At 55.6% G+C, this 12,493-nt stretch overlaps 1 protein-coding gene across 1 annotated transcript in view; it reads left to right on the top strand.

Moving 5' to 3' along the window:
* Positions 1 to 12,487, top strand: part of PPP1R18 (protein phosphatase 1 regulatory subunit 18) — a 17,612-nt gene extending 5,125 nt beyond the window's left edge. Inside the window, 2 exon segments of the mRNA XM_006034924.3 lie at positions 11,105 to 11,312; positions 11,993 to 12,487. Coding sequence (XP_006034986.2) covers positions 11,105 to 11,312; positions 11,993 to 12,012 — 228 coding nt within the window. The 3' untranslated portion in view covers positions 12,013 to 12,487.
* The last annotated feature ends 6 nt before the right edge of the window (positions 12,488 to 12,493 follow it).

The following is a 12,493-nucleotide window of genomic DNA, read 5'->3' as shown; positions in this document are numbered from 1 at the left end:
CAGGAATGCTCCTATAACCTCCTACAGGCCAGCTCCTATGACAGGTGTCACTGTGGCCCCTTTAATACTTCAGAGAACGGCTCTGCAATTTTGGCGTGGCCGGGAATCAAACAGCGCACAGGCCATATACACTGGGGGCGTCTCCCCCAGTATCCTACACCACCAACCACACATGGCCCCCAGCCCCCTTGGCTCCACCAGCAGCACACAGCCCCCACAATCCTGAGGCTTTACGTGCCACACAGCAGTAGGAAAGGCAGCTGCAGGAGTCCTCACAAGCTGCATGTAGCATACGAACTGCCGGTTGGACACTCCTGATTTAGAGCATGCCCCATTTGGTACACACTAGACACCCTCTCCCCCCATCAGGAGTAGATTCCCCTGCTAGTGATGATTTAACTTCCACTTTGAGTAGCTCAGGGTCTGGTCCCACATACCTGTGGCCCTGGCCTCTTGCCATGATTGTTGTTCTGAACCATTGCAGGAACTGTTACTCCAGAGTAAGGTGGGGACTTTATTCTCAATCCACTCTGCTGGGGCTCAACCTTCACCTTCCAGAGCAGCTCTGTGCTGGCCAAGGTTTGCCTCAATGCATGTGTTTGCATGATAAGAGCCTTATCCCCTGCTTTAGAAAATTCCTTTGGCTGTTGCTCTAGAACCCATTGGTGCCCATTATTGTAGAAATCAATAGCAGTGGGTGCTGCAGAGCACTGAGATACAGTGCCACGATGGCAAGACACTGCAGTAACCAGCGCTCTGAACCTTTATGGGCAGAGGGGTTTCCCTCCAGAACGAAGTGTCTGTTTTTCCTGAATGCACTGAAAGAGCAATGGATTACAGACCTAGAATATGACGTGGGAAGGGCTGGCACTCTATATCAGTGTTTTTCAACCTGTGGGTTGCAACTCAAAAGTGGGTCGCAAGAATATATGAAAGGGCTTGCAAGCAAACGTTCAAAATGGATTCTCCTTTAAAGGAAAAAACCATGGGAAACCGTGGCTTTTCCCATGCAGGCTGGCAGAGTTCCAGCTTGCAGGGGGCTGCTTGGGGCCCCCCATAGCCCACATACGACCCCCCTGCCTTACACACTAGGCCCAGGAGCAGGGGGCAGTGGGTCAGGAGTGAGGGGCATTAGGTCAAGACTGGCTGTCGAAGTTTACAAATGGGTCCTGGTACAAAAAAGGTTGAGAACCACTGCTCTAGATGCCAGGTGATGCGGTAGAAGGGTAGCACAGTGCAGATCTAAAACAAGTGGCTGGCTGGTGCTCTCAAATGCAGACAGTGTTGCTCTGGAATAGTCAGCAGGATTCTCCCTCCGTACACCAGTGACAGGTTGCTTTAGGGCCCCATGGATGGGCAAGGTGGCTTGAGCTCTAGGTTGTAGAACATAGCTCCGGTGAGGGCTGTTCTGGACTGCAGAGGCCATCACTCAAGGCCATACCCTTGTTCTTTCCCTTCCCCCCTGGGAAGCCATGTGCTGAAGGTGTAGATCTTGGGGTGGGGGGTCACTCTAGATCTCATGGGTTGTGAGTGCTTTTTGGAGTGCATTGAGGTTGCTCTGCACCGTGGTAGAGGGGCAGCATGTTGAAGCTCTGGACTGTATGGTTGGGATGCCACTCTAAAACACGCAGGCTCTCTTTCTGGACTGTTGCAGGACCACTTTAGCATGTCAAGGCACAGGCCATTGCCCTGGGACAACTCCCCTCTAGAATAGTGCCCAGTGCTCCCCAGGCAGTGCTGTCCTGATAGCCCTGGCAGAGGCATCCTGCTCTGGTTCTTCCTCCTTCTGCTGGATGTTTCAGCACCAGCTGCCCCTTATCTTCAGGACAGGCTGAAGCAGTCAGGTCCTTCTGGGTTCACTCCAGTGCAGGGCTGTCTGGCTGCAGCAGGCTTGGAGTGCCTTGCTTGCTTGCTTTCGCCTTTTCATCCTCAGGCTCCAGGCTGAGCCACCACCCCCCCAGTCCACAGAGAAAGCAGTGCTGACATCAGCTCCCCACAGCAACTTGCTCCCCTCCTTCTTCCCTTGACCAGTGCCAGCAGCGCAGAGGCCTGCAGTGGGGCAGTGCAAGGAGCTGAGCAGTAGGGCAGTGAAGGGAGCATGAGGACAGCTGTATGCAGGGGTAGGGAAGGGGCAGCTCAGAGGGGTGGGATGGGGAGGTGAGAGTGTAATACTGAGTCAGCACTTCCTCTTTTCTTCTCGGCGTGGAGGGGGAGGGGAGTGGGTTAGAGGCTGGGTGTCAGGACACCTGGGTTCTGTCCCCAGTTAGATACATGTTGCCATCCATCCTTAGTGGATCAGCCTGGCATTTTTTCTGCAAAACACCCTTGTTCTTTCCCTTCCCACCCAGATGTGTCCACCCTCTCCTCACTCTGCCAGTTGTCCTCAGCTGCCCCCTGGCTGGGTCTCATAGCTCAAGCCTGGAGCCCACTGCCCTTGCAGACGCCCTGGGGCTGCGCTGCCTTGCCCAGCCTTTGCTCTTCCCTAGTGCCTCCCCCCCCCCCCCCCCTGCAGTTCCCAAGAGCAAGGGAAGGTGGTGAGCTTAGGGGTGTGGCTCCGTCCTGTTTCTCTCCCATCTCAACCCCATGGACTCACCTGGATTTTTCATAAAGGGCCTCAGGGCATGTTCTCATACAGGAGTCATGTCCCCACCCTCCTCCCTGTTAACATGCAGCTGTCTCCGGTAGGGCAGGCATGCTACCTGGGGACTAGAGCGGAGAGGGCTGGGAGTCAGGATTCCTGCGGTTCATCCACAGCTCTGGAAGGAGCGTTGGGTCTGCTGTCAAAGCAGGGGGAGACTGGAGCCAGGACTCCTGGGCTCTCTCCTAGCTCAGGGAGGGGAATGGGGTCTAGGAGATGAGAAAGGGAGGTGCCCAGGAGAGAGGATGTCTGGTTGTAACCCAGCTCGGGGAGAGCTTTATGAGACATGGTGAGAAAGAGACAGAAACAGAGGAAGTGTCTGTGTCCACAACAGGAAGAGAAAGACCCAGAGGCTGTGGGAGAGTTACGATCATGAAAGAGGCTCAGAGACGGGGCAATGCACACACAGTCTGTGGCTTTGTGTGCGAGTGTGTGTACATGGATCAGGCAGAGCGCAGGCTGTGGGAGAACAGACATATGCCAGGGGACAGGCCAAGGCCCAGTCTGTGCTGGCCCCTGCCCAGCCTGGGATAGGGTCCCACAGTGTACACCGGGCAGGGAGGACTGGACTGCGGTGGGGGAAGGGTTATGGGGCTGGCAGGAGATAAGGGCTGGAGGGAGGTGTGAGGGGGGAGGGGATCATGGCCCCCTTGAGCTCCTGCAGGCAGGAGCTGCTAGCCGTTTTTTTCCAAAGGAAGTCATTAAAAACGCTGAGGTCAACGTTGACAAGGTTGCCACAGTTACTATAAGCAAGGGGAGGGCACCTTAACCCTTCATCTCCTCCAGAATGGACGTCACTGGGATGCCTCATTAATGTCCCCCCAAAGCTCCCAGTCACCCCTCTCCCCATGCCTATAACCTCCCAAGTGCATCTTTGCAGGGATCTTGACTTGATTTCCCCAGCCTGGCACCAGGGAGATGTGAAACAGAGCCCTTCCCCCCTAGGAGAGCTCTGGTTTCATTCTCATTGACATGTCATAAGTTGTCAGGCCTCAACCCAGCTCCCAGCAGGACCAGTGACCCTACTCCCCTCCAACTTTGTACGGGCCCCATCCTCAGAGGAGGATCCCTGCAGGGGCTGCAGTGTCTCTAGGAAGCGCTGTGTAGGGTGAGGACTTTCAGCTACTGTCCCAGCTGGCCCCCACCCTGGGCATTAATTATCCAGAGGCCTCTGGGGTGCCCAGTCCAGCCCCTTCTCCCCCCAACCCTGCATCTTTTTGAAAACAGGAAGTGGGAAACATATGGGGCGGAAAAGGGAGGGGAGAGTGAGGTCAGGCCAGCCCAGCTCAGGAAGTGGTTGTTGCAGCGTAGAGCAAAAGCAGCAGCTGGTGGAGTGGCTGGGAGCCAGGACGCCTGGGTCCTGTCCCCAGGTCTGGGAGAGGAGTGGGCTCTTGTGGTCTACGGCAGGGGGGCAGGAACAACGGGGCTCCTGGGTTCCTTCCCCAGCTCTGGGAAAGGGAGTGGGCTACAGCTGGGAGGCTGGGAGCCAGGACGCCTGGGTCCTTTTTCTAGTTCTGCCATCAACCCCTTTTGTACCTCAGTTTTCCTATCCTCACCAACCACTGCAAGTTAGCCAGCCAAACACCTAACAAAAGGGGCTGGAGCAAGTGAAAGGAATTCAATCAATATTAAAGGTTGGATGAGGATAGCAAAGCTATCACCTGACCCCTTCAAATCGGGGTCCCAAGGCTGTGAGCCAGGGTATAACATCAGCCATTGTCCTTGGGCAGCCTCCATCAATAGCATTAGACCACTAGAGGCAATTACACAAACAATCCACTTCTTAATTTAGCTAATTCCCTTTGACAAGGACAGTTCCCTGCGGGACCAGGGAGAGGGACGGCTCAGAGGAGCTGTGATGAGACTGGGGTCTGGGAGCCAGGACTCCTGGGTTTCATTCCCAGTTCTGAGAAAGCCCCTGAGATGGAAACACCTCCCCTGGGCCCTGACCTGCAGGATGCAGGCAGCACCAGCAGCAAGGGGCTGACATGCACCTCTGCCTGCTGCTTGGGTGGCATCTGCCCACGCTAGCCCTGCAGCTCCTGCAGGGAGCTGTGAGCAAATGAGCTCAGGGCTTGTTAGCTGGAGCGTGCAGCTCAGTGCAGACACTCTGCCCCTGTGCTTACTCCACTTCCTGGCAGGGTTTTCAGCCCACACCTTGCTTGTGCTGCTGCTCACCATCACTGTGTGGGTGCTACACAGGCTCTTGAGCAGGAGGCAGTGGCCCTTGGAGGAGTCAGGCCCCACTGGGGTGGATGGGACCAGTTGGCGAAGGCATTGGGACTCTTGAGGTCTCAACCCAGGGCCATTCCTGCCCCCACCTGTTAGGAGCAAGTTATGGGATTTATTGTAGGGTCTTCCAGAGGATGAGGCTGTGGCCAGAGCAGCCACTGGTTCCCTTTCCTGCAAATGCCAAAACATGGTATGTCCAAAGTCCAACTCGCCACATCTGGCCTCTGTCTGGGGGGGTGGGGCAGGGGCAGGACTACTGCCCCTGGAGCCAAGCACATGGTTCAGTGTCCTGTGGTATCCCATGAACCATGTCTCTTGGTACTAGGCGGAGCAGGCCACAGAGAGAGCAAACTGGGGATGGATAGGTGGAAATAGTGGAGCATGGATGGGTAGAGCTGAGGGCAGAGGAACAGGTCAGATGTGGGAGAGCTAGGGCTTGTGGTGGGTGGATAGATCAACTGAAAGTAGGAAGGATGGTTGGCGGGGTTAGGCATCGATCAGTCCAGGCTGTGGGGGGAGTGGAAGACAGATGGATGGAGGGATGGACTTACTTGGCAGGGGAGATACCATGGTAATGATTTCAGCCCAAGTGGTTTGGGGAGAGCCCCTTCTTCCCAGCCTTGAATGACATGGTGTAGTGGAGGGTGGAGACTTGTGCATTGCACTGCAGGCAGGTCCCGTACCATAGCCTCCTGGGCGAGGATCTTGGCTACACAGTTTTTGGTGATGGGGGATTGCTATCAGAATATCTCTATAGTGTGGGATTGCTTCAGGATTTCTCTATAGCTTGCTCCATCAGCCTTTTCTGTAGGGCCATGCGAGACTAGGGGCCATCTGAACTCCAAGGCCTCTGGGCTTGGCGCTTGCATGCAGGATGCCTGCCATGGATTTGGGAGTATCTGAAGCCCTGGGGTGATGAGTCTGGAAGGGAGGGCATGGCACCACATAGATTTGAACAATTGAGCTCTGCTTAGTCGATAGAATTTGTAACTGATTTGGCTGAGATAAAAAAAATTTTAAAAAAAGAGGATGGAGGGATGGAGAGCTTGAGGGATGGAGTAGGCGTCTTACTGGTGTCTCTATTGCCGGTTTACCTAGCAGGCCACACGGTGTTCTTATACCCTGATGGTCTCCACTTCTTGCTCTGGGTTTGTCATAGGCACTTTGGGGTCTGGGCAGGGACAGGACCACACACTTTCTTCCAGAAACCACCACAGAGGGGACAGAGCTCGCTGGAGCTGGTTTGCAGATGGCTGGCACGAGGCCAGCAGGAGTCCAGCTGATATCAGTACATCAGTCCTCTCTGAGCTCCCCACACTCCACCCCAAGCTCTAAGGCACGGAAAAAGGGCCAGGAGGACAGCAGCAGGGAGACTGTGCTGGGTGGGGGAATGAGGCATCCTGACAAGTGGTGCGGAGATGGTGCTAGGCACCGCACAGGCCCAGGCTCTGGAGCGTGGCAGGGGGACTGGATGGCTGCAGGCCTGGGTAAAAATTGGAACTGGGTTTGGAGATTAGTGGCTGCCTCCAGACAGTGGCAGGAGCTGAGAGATTTGCAACCATGTCTGGTACATCACGGTCAGGAGGTTCCCAGCTGTTCCCTGCGCAGAGGGCTGGGGAGTGGGGCTCTGCCGCCTGTCGGGCTGGTCACAGTTCAGATTGGAGGTCAGTGCCAAGTCTGTCCCCCCACCCCGGGCTCTGGCCTTGACAGGTGGTGGGTAGCCTATCTGGAGGAGCCAGGACGGAGCAGGGCTACAGCTGTGTGTCGTGGAACAGCAGCTGGATCCCAGCCTCCCCTCCCCCTGAGCCAGGCCTGCTCTTTCCTTATTTAGGAGCCGGCAGCAGGGCAGAGCCAGTGACTCAGGCACATTCCAGAGCTGGGCCCGGAGGGGGGGCAGCAGCTGGGGGAGAGGAGGGGCAGCAGCACGAGAAGCCCAGGGAAGAAGAGGGGGGTCAGGGAAGAGAGGGGTGTAGGGGAAAAGAGACAGAGAGTATGGCGAGACCATTCATTCTTCCTTTGTCTCAGCCTCTTGCCCCTCCTCTCACTGCTTTTCCTTCTTTCTTTCCATCACCCACTCTCTCCTGCCCTCCCTCCCGCACACATTCTCTTGCTCTTAATCCCGTCCACTCCTCCACTTGGACTTGCTTGGGTTTTTTCCATATTCTCTTCACTCTGCCTTTCCCCGCATTATGCTTCTGCTTCCAGCTGTCCCACTCCTCCTTCCCCATCTTTTCCTCTTCCCCCATGGCTTTTGTCCCCGGAGGCCTCTTCCTCTTCTTTTTAGACTTTCTCCTGCTGTTCTTTCAGCTCCCCTGCACTGCCTCACCTTCCTCTCCTCCTGTTCGTTTTCACTCTTACCCTGCTCTTTCAGTCTTGTTAGCCCTCTCTCCTTTATTCCTCCTCCCTGAGGTTTCCACTCTCGTCTTTCTCGGGCCCTCTTCCACTTTCACACCTCTTCTTCTCGCTGTTTCACACCCCATTTTCTCCCACATTTCCTCATTCTGTTGTTCTGTCAGTGACTTCCCCCCCTGCACCTGTCTCGCTCCTATCCTCCTTTCACTTCTTGCTTCTCAGACTCCCCCATGTGACAAAGCTAACCTATTTAACAATTTCTTTGCCTCCATTTTTCTGAGCAGGGACCACGTCGCACCCCACACCGGGATCCCCATAGGCACCAGGGGAGGCGCGCCCAGGACTAGGGTCAGTGAGAACCTAGTCAGGGAACTTCTGGAGGGACTGGACGTATTTAAATCAGCTGGGCCTGACAATCTCCACCCCAGGGTGCTGAGGGAATGAACAGAGGTCATGGCGGGACCCCTGGCACAGCTTTACGAGCACTCATGGTGCTCTGGTGTGGTGCCAGAGGACTGGAAAAGGACCAATGTGGTTCCCATTTTCAAAAAAGGGAGGAAGGAGGACCCAGGAAACTATAGGCCAGTCAGTCTTACCTCGATCCTGGGTAAGCTTTTTGAGAAAATTATCCTGGCGCATGTCCACGAGGGGCCGGCAGGGGAGGTTATGCCTAGGGGCAACCAACACGGGTTCATTAGAGGCAGGTCCTGTCAGACCAACCTGGTGGCCTTCTATGACCAGGTCACAAAATCCTTGGATGCAGGTGTAGCAGTGGACATAATCTTTCTGGACTTTAGAAAGGCCTTCAACACTGTCTCTCACCCCATTCTCATTAAATAACTAGGGGACTGTGGCGTCAACACCTACACAGTCAGATGGGTCACTAACTGGCTGGAGGGCCACACCCAGAGAGTGATTGTGGGCAGTGGGATCCCCAGGGCTTGGTCCTCGGACCTGCACTGTTCAACATCTTCATTAGTGACTTGGACGAGGGGGTAAAAAGCACCCTGTTCAGATTCGCAGACGACACTAGGATGTGGGTGATGTGGGCATGCTAGAAGGGAGGAATAGGCTGCAATTGGACCTAGACAGGTTACAGGGGTGGGCGGATGAGAACAGGATGGGTTTCAACACTGACAAGTGCAAGGTGCTGCACCTGGGGAGGAAGAACCAGCAGCATACCTACAGGCTGGGGAACTCCCTTCTCATCAGTGCAGAGTCAGAAAAGGATCTTGGAGTCATTATTGATGCCAAAATGAACATGGGCCGACAGTGTTGGGACACAGTCAGGAAGACCAACCGTACCTTGTTATGCATCCACAGATGCATCTCAAGCAGGTCCAAGAGGGCAGGCCCTACGAGGAGAGGCTACGGGACCTGAACCTGTTCAGCCTCCACAAGAGAAGGCTGAGGGGGATCTAGTGGCCACTTACAAACTAGTCAGAGGGGACCAGCAGGCATTGGGGGAGTCCCTGTTCCCCCGAGCGCTCCCAGGAGTGACAAGAAATAACGGTCACAAGCTGGCAGAGGGTAGATTCAGACTAGACATCAGGAAGCGCTACTTCACTGTCAGGGCGGCTAGGATCTGGAACCAACTTCCAAGAGAAGTGGTGCTGGCTCCAAGGTGAAGAGGAGGCTGGATAAACACCTTGCCAGGGTCATTTGACCCCAGTACTCTTTCCTGCCATGACAGGGGGTTGGACTAGATGATCTGCTCAGGTCCCTTCCGACCCTACAAACTATGCTTTTCTTTTCTGCCACACATGCTCTCTGTACTCCACCGCTCCATGGGCTCGCTGTTTTGCACTCCCCAGCTTTCACACTCCCTTCCTCCCTGTGCTTCCCTAGGGCCTGTCCTCTGTCATGCATGCACTCTTTCATCTCTGCTGTCACATCCCCTCATTCTCCATACTGGTGGCTGTCTGGCAGCGTGGCCCCACCATCCCCCACTCCCTTTCAGGCTTTCCCCCATCACTCTCCCAAGATGGACAACCACCACAAAGCTCCCTGAACCCCAAGACAAATTCCTCCCTGCCATGTGACCCCTCTCCCACCTTCCCCAGCCCCTGCCCTTCCCCCAGCTTGTTAATAACCTTCAGTTAATTGTGATTAGCAGAGAGCAGGGAGGGATTAATTCCCATGGGAACCACTTGGGCAGCAGATCTTCAGAGGCAGATCAAAGACCACCCCCATGTCACCCTATATTTTGGGCTGGCAGTGGGTGGGGGTGGTGGGCAGCACCTGGGCTAAGCCCTGAGGCAGGCAGAGCAGCAGGGCACTGGGGCTGTGCTGAGCTGGAAGACCACTGCAGACAGGCAGGGTCAGGGGACGCTGACTTTTTGCAGACAGTGCTCACCCTAGCACCCCAGGTCAGCAGTCAGGGGCACTGGGCCACAGAGAGCTCTGGCAGGGTCCCTAGCATGTCTACCAGAAGGACTGTGCCATCCACGGCTGATATGTACCACTGAAGCCCTGACTGTTCACACATCTGGCCAGAACTCGGCTCCATACTACTATCCAAAATCCTGCGCCCCATAGCCATGATCAGGCAGAGTCCTGACACTTTCCCTTCTTGCCCCCAGCAGCTGTGTGGCTATGACCCAGCCGTCCCACCTCAGAGGCGGTTGCATCTCAGCACCAGGGGTGTGATCCCTGTGCGGCTATGACTCCACCTGCTCTACCCCAGACGTGGCGTGGGCATATCCAAGTGCTGCATTAGGGCCCCTCCTTCCCCTATCGCTATTTGTGGCCTAGCCTGGCTGCACCTCAAGGTGAAGAGGAGGCTGTTGCCCTTGGTGAAATCGTTTTTCTCTGCAGGCAGGACAGGACAACTAATCTCATTTCCTGCAGGGTTTATCTCCTGCTGTGTCTCCTGCTGCTCTGTGCCCGGCTGGGGTGGGGGCAGGGGCACCCTCTTGGCAGGGACACCCACCAGACCCCATGGCAGAGGGGAGAGAGCCATGAAGGGTCCCAAAGGGTTTGTTATGCTAGGGTCTCCTGTAAGCAGCAAGGGGTTTAATTGACTGCTCTGTTACTGGAGGGTCTAATGTTACTGCTTTGTTGTTGTAGGACAGCGAGTCTCAACCAGGATGTTGCAGCCCCCCTGGGGTACCTTTACACCATTTCAAGGGTGCCATGGGGTGCCACACAATGTTAGCACTGCTAAGGTGCAAACATACTACACAAGATAAACCCAGAGATTTCAGATAGGAAGCCATAGTGTTAAAAGCATTCTGACCTTTGGTGGTCTGTCTGAGTTCTTTGCAACAGAAGAATCGTTCTATTATTTTTCTGTAGTCAAAAAAGAGTAAAAACAAAGAGCTGGCACCTTCCAAAGGGTGCCTTGAATTTAATGAGGGGGAATTTGAATCGAACAAGTGGAGCCTTGAGTATGAAACGGCTACTGCTGGAGGAGCTCTTGGCAGCAGGGAAGCTCAGCACGTGGGCGTTATTGTGGGACTGTGGGTGTGTTGTTGGTGGAGTGGGTCCCAGCTCTGGGGCTGGGTCCTGTGGTTTGTTGGGGAGGGGTGGATTTCTCAGCCTGTATCGTTTGCTCCTGAAGGGTCTCCAGGCCTCAGTACACAGGTGTTATTGTAGGGCCCCTCGAGAGTGGTGGAGCCCAAGCCCAGACTTGTTGTTGCAGGGGCTCTTCATGCCATGCGTACACCCCATTGGCATGTTACTGCAGGGTGTAAGACAGGACACAGCAATTGGTAATTACAGGGTCTTGCTTGATGGGGGACAGGGGAGACAAGCATCTATCCAGTGTGCTAAGAGGCAGGACTCCAGGCTAGATGGCAATCCAGGCAGGGGGTGGAGAGGGGCTGAGATGTCAGACTAGATGGGCTTGCTGGTCTGATCCTCCCTGCCTTTCCCATTCAGCTGAAGATTTCATTCAGCGAGAGCCAGCTGGAGCGCACTTTCCAGTACCCATCGGAGGGGTCCTTGCTGGAGGAGTTTGGACCCCCTGAGGAGTTGGACCTCCCACCCTCGGCCAACCCCCATGGGGAGGACGATGAGGAAGAGGAGGAGCTTCTGCTTCTTCATCGGGGCATCCCAGGGGTGCTCGGGACCAAGCCCCTCATTGTGGGTGAGTCTCCTGTGCTGCCGGAGGTTGGGGTGGGGGATGCTGTTTCTGGCAGGCAGGGCTGATCCCATGCCATAAGGGGCACTGTGCCACGGGAACAGGGTGTAGTCAGCCCTGAAGGACCACCTGGAAAATCTTAGCATCTCTCTGCTGTGCTGCCCACCCCTGGACAAGGCTATTGCTCACCCAGCTGCAGGCCTGAAGGCTCCATCTGCTGGCTGTCGCGGGGAATGGCGGGGTGCAGCTCATGCCCTGGAACAAAGGCATCCATCCAGCCTATTCCAGTTTCCATGCGTCTGACAAATTGTTCCTCCCCTGCAACCCGTGTAGCTGCAGCTGTGCTCCCAGCCCCCTCGCTCACTTCCAGTTTCCCAGTGCGCCTTGCTGCTGTGGTCAAGTACCTAGTGGATCAGAGTACTGGGGAGCTGCAAGGCAGGACACCTGGGCTCTCTCCTCACCTTGGGGCACACAGTGGGGTGAGGGAGGGTTAGAGATGTGTTTGTGGGGGCTGGGAGGTGGGATACCTGCGACCTCTCTCCAGCATGGGAGGGAAGGAGGGGCCTAGTGATTTCAAGCCCTGGAGCCTGGGAGTGTGGACTCCTGGCTTCCCTTCCCCTTTTGGTTCTCCAGTTGCTACCTCTGCTTCCCTACTCAGTTCCCCCTTTTTTTTTCTCTCCTGACAGATGAATCCTGCAGGCGGTAGCCTCGTGAGCTCCTCCTTACAGCGGGGGAAGCAGGGCTGATCCAGAAGCTGCCCTGTCACAACGGGGTCCCAGCCAGCCCCGTCTCTTTTGTCTTCCAGTAAAGTCCCAGCAAGAAGGGGGCTGAAACAGAGCAAGCACTGGAGGGCTGATAGCCCCAGGTCCCTCTTGCTGTTATCAGGACAGTGGGGCTGGGATACTGTCCATCTCTTTGACTACTCCCGGCATGGCCCAGCTGGGAATTGAGGCCAAGGAACAACATGTGATCCAGGGAGCCACAAAGAACCCCCCATCCACCTGCACTGTGCTGGGAGCTCTGCTTCCCGCTTCTGGGAGAGCTCTTTAATCCCATGGACTGTATTGAGAGCCGATTCCACCTGCTGCCTGCCACAGAAACAGTAGGAGAGCTGGGCAGGGATGGACTCAGTGGTGGGGGTCGGGGGCAGTGAAAACTGCTCCCGGACACACCCGCACAAGCTTCTT

Source organism: Alligator sinensis, unplaced genomic scaffold, assembly GCF_000455745.1.
Source record: "Alligator sinensis unplaced genomic scaffold, ASM45574v1 scaffold1208_1, whole genome shotgun sequence".
NCBI lineage: Eukaryota > Metazoa > Chordata > Crocodylia > Alligatoridae > Alligator > Alligator sinensis.
This window is presented reverse-complemented; position numbering and strand designations above follow the sequence as displayed.